Source organism: Neomonachus schauinslandi, chromosome X (genome assembly GCF_002201575.2).
Source record: "Neomonachus schauinslandi chromosome X, ASM220157v2, whole genome shotgun sequence".
Lineage (NCBI taxonomy): Eukaryota > Metazoa > Chordata > Mammalia > Carnivora > Phocidae > Neomonachus > Neomonachus schauinslandi.
The window spans coordinates 119,817,855-119,823,541 of NC_058419.1; the positions used below are offsets into that span (position 1 = coordinate 119,817,855).

The 5,687-nt window shown below is 61.5% G+C and overlaps 1 protein-coding gene across 1 annotated transcript in view; it reads left to right on the forward strand.

Annotated features, from left to right (window-relative positions):
• Positions 1 to 2,033: 2,033 nt before the first annotated feature.
• The window catches only part of PLCXD1 (phosphatidylinositol specific phospholipase C X domain containing 1), a 27,392-nt gene continuing 23,738 nt past the window's right edge, over positions 2,034 to 5,687 (forward strand). The window contains exons 1-2 of the mRNA XM_021690253.1: positions 2,034 to 2,148; positions 5,372 to 5,515. Of these exons, the coding sequence (XP_021545928.1) occupies positions 5,392 to 5,515 (124 nt within the window). The 5' untranslated portion in view covers positions 2,034 to 2,148; positions 5,372 to 5,391. The remainder of the gene's footprint in view (positions 2,149 to 5,371; positions 5,516 to 5,687) is intronic.

The window sequence follows — 5,687 nt, forward strand, 5'->3', positions numbered from 1 at the left end:
TGAGGGTCAGCGGATGAGACCCCGCAGGGACAAGGCATGGGTGCTTCTGGCCTCAGTGCAGCCTGGAGAGCTGCAAGAAGGAAGTGGCCTCTGAGCAGGGCCTGGAGGAAGGAGGTGGAGGGTGCGGGTGGGTTAGCTGTTTCCACAAGCAGCCCATGCCCATTCTCCGACACTCCCCGAGGAGGCTGCAAGTCTGACTGACGTGGGTGTCCCTGGGCTCATTGGCGTGTGGGCAGGGCAGGTTCCTGCGGGCTCCCCAGCCCGTCCAGCTCCAGAAGCCCTGCATCCCTTGGCTCATGGCCCTTCCTCCGACGTCCCCATCACAGCCCCTGGGACTGCACGCCCACCTGGCTAAAGCAGGGCAGTCCCCTGCTTTGAGCTCGGCTGTGCAGCAACCTCCAGGCCTGTCTGCCGTGGAGCCTGACACTCACAGGTTCTGGGGATTTGCACAACTTTGGAGCCCTTGTGCTGCCCACCTGAGGCCAGAAGGGGAGTGGAGGCCGGCTGTTGGGAAACCCGCCCGGAGGGGAGGGTCTGTTCTGCAGGCAGTGGGGAGACCCAGGTGTGGTAACTGTCAAGGCCCCCCGGAGCTCAGAGCCTCATTTCACAGGCTCTATGTGGGACCCTGGGCTGTGGAGGGGGGACGGGGCCAGTGAGGGGGCTGTGGGCAGGGAGCTGGGTCTCAAAGGAGGGAGGAAGGGAGAGGAAGGAGGCAGGAAGACGAGGGGGAGGAAAGGGGGAGGGGAAAGGGGAGGGAGAGAGAGGAAGAGGGGACAGAGGAGGGGACAGAGGAGGGGAGGAGAAGGGGAGAGAGGAGGGGTGGGGAGAGAGGAGGGGAAAGAGGAGGGGGAGGGGAAAGGAGAGGAGAGTGGGGAGAGAGGAGGGGAAGAGAAGGGTAAGGAAGGGAAGCGAGTGGGCTGCGAGGGCTGCTGACCGCTGACCCGGTGTCCCCATGAGACAGCCATGGGGACTGCAGAGTGGAGGGTGCCTGAGCAGGGTGGAGGGAGGCACCGTGGAGGGTTCCACCCACACCCAAGACCCAGCCATCCCTCTGAGCTGCCCCACACGTGTCCTATGTCCCCTCTGGGTCCCTGCTGGTCTCAGGCAGACACTTGCATGAGGCACATTTGCTGAGGGCTCCATGCACAGGAGGAAACAGGGAGAGGGGAGGACCAGGGTCCTGCCTGCTGGGCTCCCAGTCACCTGGGGTCAGCATGGGGTGGGCGGGTCTGCGGGTGTGGATGTGCCCTGGGGAATCCGCCCCCACCCATGAAGGCCACAAGCCCTGGTCAGGGCTGGGACAAGGGCCACTCAGGCCAGAGGGCCGGACACTTCAGCAAAGGACACGGTCACTTTGCCAACCAGTATGCTCAGAGATCACAGGCGCCGGCACCAAGGGGTATGAGGCAATTGGGGGTCTGATGAAACTCTTGTTTGCTCTGGCCCTGGGGTCCAGACCACAGCCAGAGTACGGTCAGGCTCTTGGGACGTCCTCCTGTCTCTGACTGCTGACCTCGTGGTCACACTCAGGATGTCCTCCCATCCCCGTCTCCTGTCCAGAGTGACAGGAGAGACCACATCCAGAGTACGGTCAGGCTCTCAGGATGTCCTCCTGTCCCCTGACTGCTGGCCCCGCAGTCCACTCAGGATGCCCTCCCATCCCCTGTGAGAGTCTGGTCCCTGAAGCCTGGGGTTGTGAATACCTGTGGACCCTGGGGCACTGCTGTCCACAGCGGGGGTCCTGCTCTGCACTTGGGGGCCCTGCTCTGGACTTGGGGGGCCCTGCTCCGGGCTTTGGGTCCTGCTCTGCACTTGGGGGCCCTGCTCTGGACTTGGGGGGCCCTGCTCCGGGCTTTGGGTCCTGCTCTGGGCTTGCGGGGGTCCTGCTCTGGGCTTGTGGATCCTGCTCTGGACTTGGGGGTCCAGCTCTGGGCTTGGGGAGTCCCGCTCTGGGCTTCCGGGTTGCAGGCTGCCGCCCCGCACAGCAGGAAAGGAGTGTCCAGGGGGCGGATCCTCCTCCTCTTGGGGGTGGTGTTCCCGGCGTCCAATGGCAAGGCAGAGAGCATTTTAGGACGTGCTTGAGCGTCCGCGGCAGGCGAGCGGAGGGAGGCTCTGCTGGAAACGCTGCTGGAGAGACTGCGGCCGGTGGTGAGTGCCTCCCGGCTGAGTGCAGGGGGTCCGGTGCCGGGCCGGTGGGCTGGCGGGGGTCCCAGCCTGAGGTGCGGGCGGGGTCGGGGCCGGGTCGCGCGCTGAGGCTGCTCATTCCTCCCGACCTGGCTGGAGGGGCAGCAGGAAGGGCCGCCAGGGTGTCCACTCCAGCCTCGGTGTCCCTGCGGGCGCGGAGGCTGGGAACTGGCTGGGGTCAGAGCTGAGCCCGGACGCCCCAGGCTGTGGCCCCGGGATCCTGATGCTGGCAGGTTCCCTGGGCACCGACCTTGCAGCCGGGCAGGTGAAAGACTTGTTGGCCCGGGGGTCATGGCGGGTCCTTAGGTGCTGCGGCAGGGCCTCCGGACAGGCAGGTCAGGGAGCGGCGGGGAGCCAGGTGAGGAGGAGGGTGGAATGTCGGGTGGGTCTGCCGGCCGCGTGTCCGCCTGTTTATTCACCTAAGAGCCATTTCCTGAGCGTCACTGTGTCGCTGTCACCACCCGCGGATGAGCTGTGCGGCGTGGGGACTGAGCAGCCTCCCTGGACGCTCACAGGTGGGAGGCTCCGGTATCTCACCTGGCTGGGTCGTGGGCGTCTGTGAACCCGCTCTCATCCCGGTTTTGTGCAATCCCCACCCCCAGGACTTGCCTAAGCCCTGCCTTGCTCCAATCCAGAGGGTGGGGCGGTCCAGCTGAGGAAGGGTCTAGCTGGGGTGGGGACAGCTTGGGGGAGCAGGTGCACCCAGGACCTCTCCCAGGTGCGGGGACAGAGATGCCTCTGCAGGTGGACCTTCCCATCTGCTTGGAAACAGCCTTTATGCAGGGTAACCTGTGCCTTGTTCTGGAGTTTCTTTGTGTCTGGTGCTCCTCGCTGGCCTTCTGCTGGGAAGAACCCTAATGTCCAAAGGGCACATTTTGGGGGGCATGTTCTGTCCCCCTTCATTTGAAGCTCAGAGAGTCGTTTTCCTTGGAAACAAAATGATGAGTTCCTGGGAGATCCCAGGATTCACCAGAGCCTCCTGTCCGGGGCCACTGGGATGGGACTGGGCTCCGGTCACTTCTTCAGTTGAGTGTGAAGAGGCCCCTGGGGCGGCAGCTGGGAGAAGCATGGCCCCAGCCCCTGTTCTCCTAACAAGGATGCAGAGGCTGTGTGTCCTAGTCAGGCTCTACCACACTCCCCAGTGCGGTCCGCCGACACACACTATGGGAGTCCTGAGGATGGGGTTACACAATTCCTCATCCGCCTGCATTCCAGACACCTGTGTGGGTGCAGGGCAGGCAGTGGTCCATCTGTACCTGGATGGCACCTCAAGGAATGGTTCCTGTGTGTGTGTGTGGCATGGCACAGTCCAGCCCCTGACCGCCTGGACACTTGCTGCATGAACGTCAGCCCCCCAGGAGGTCTGGGGTCCCACACTCCTGTAGGGACACCGTTGACACCGAGTGTGAGCTGAGAGGGCCCTGGGACGGGCCATGAATGAACATGGGTGGCCCAGGTGCTCGTAGAGTATCTCAAGGACCCTCTTATGGACGGGGGAGAGGACTGGTCTTTGTTGCTGCTGAGACAGAATGAGAACCAATAGTGTTGGCTTTTGGCGTACTAGACACAGTGTAGACCAGGAAGACATTTTTTCTACACTCTGAGGTTCTGTACTGGGACCTGCAAATTAAAATGACAAAAGACAGGAGTGCCTGGCTGGCTCAGTGGGTGGAGCATGCAACTCTTGATCTCAGGGTTGAGAGTTCGAGCCCCATGTCGGGCATAGAGCTTACCTAAAAGATAAATAAAATAAAATAATAAAATAAATGAAATAAAATAAAATGACAAAAGACAGATGGACAGGAGAAAAGGTTAATTCTGTATGTGTGCAGAAGCCTTCACAGAAGAGAAGTGGATTCAAAGAGAGAGTTAGACTTATGGGCTTACCTGCCATTTCAACAAGGGGTGATACATTTGTGGAGAAGTGACAAGCCAGAGGAAGAGGGGGGTGGGGTCATAGGGACAGTAAATTGTGAGAAGGTAAACGTTTGGAGGAAACTAATGGGAGGTAAGTGTTACTTACTGAGGCTTGTTATGCAGACTTCCCCAGTGAGAATATTCCTCCCTCTCCTGGTACAGGGGACGGAGCGGGGACGGCTTCACAAAGGGAAATTTATGCCTGCTTTCAGGCAGAGAGGAGGAGGGCAGAGAGTTTTTCTTGTTTCTGCTTTTTCTCAATCTCCTTTAGATCAAAATAATCCTTATGGCAAAGCGGACTATTTCAGGGAGGCAGATTCTGACCCCCTACCACTCCAACAGCGGGAGGCCGTGCCAGAGAAAGGGCCACATCCAGACTAGAGGGAACTCGTCCCTCGCAGAGGGTGGGTCGGGAATGCCTGCGTGGGGGCCGACACGCTGCGTGGTCACCGTGGGCCCGGGTCTCCTGCCTCACGTGCTTCTGCTCAGAACCCATCCTACGACCCAGGGAGATGACACGAGGGCTGCCACGTGGGAATCTGGTGGCAGGGACACAGCTCAGCCCCGGACGGGCTCCTGCAGGGAAACCAGGACGTGTCACCTCGGGGCTCGGGGGCACGGCTCAGTCCCCGATGGTGTCCCTTTGGGTGGAGGTGGCAGGTCAGGAGGCCGGGCTGTGGTGGATGGGTCCATGTGGCTTTAGCATCAGAGGCACCAGGGGCGAGGTCTTGCCCGCTGGTCCACGGACCACTGTGGCCACGTCTCTGGGGCTCCCTTCCCTGTGCACTTGGTGACACATGTCCACCCGTCTGCTTAGCGTGAGAGTGTGCGTGGGGCACATAGCTGGCAGATGTTTGAAAGGCAGTGGCGCTAGCCGTAGGTTAAGGACCCATGAGACCCCCCTACCATCCCCTAGCCCCGGGCATCGCCCTGGTGCTTGTAAGGGAGTGCGTGGGCTTCGGCAGGAACCTGTCTCGGATTCCTTGCACCAGAGCCCTACCCCAACAGGGGTAGAGGGAAACGGGGCGAGGGGGTGCTCACCTGGGCCCTCAAGACACCGGCACCTCCAGGATGGAAACCCTGTAGCCGCAGACTCTGCAAGCTGGCACGTGAGCCCCTTCCCACTGTCCGGAGGTGCGGTGGGGAGATTAGCGCATGATCAAGCAGGGGGCTCCCCTGGAGGCAGGGCATGCACTGCAGCCACTGCCCCCCACCCCTGGGAAAGCAACCCCCTTGGTTGACCTCTGCAAAACTTCATTTCCTTCCTCAGCTCGCACAAGGTGGCCTCCGATGGGCGGACAGGCGAGCACTGGTGGCAGCGTCCAGAGCCTGCTGGGCACCACAAATACAGACTGGATGTCAGCACTGTGCCCCCTGCTCCGGGACGTGCCCCTCCACCACCTCTCCATCCCAGGTGAGGGCCTCTGCGTCCACCCTTGCTGGGGTGCTGCTGGCACGCCTTGGGTCTCGGGTGTGGGGAACGTGCACGAAGCACCTACACACAGTATAGGCAGACACGCGTGCACACGCAACGCATGCACACAATACAGGTACAGATGTGTGCACGGACACCCACACGCATGCAC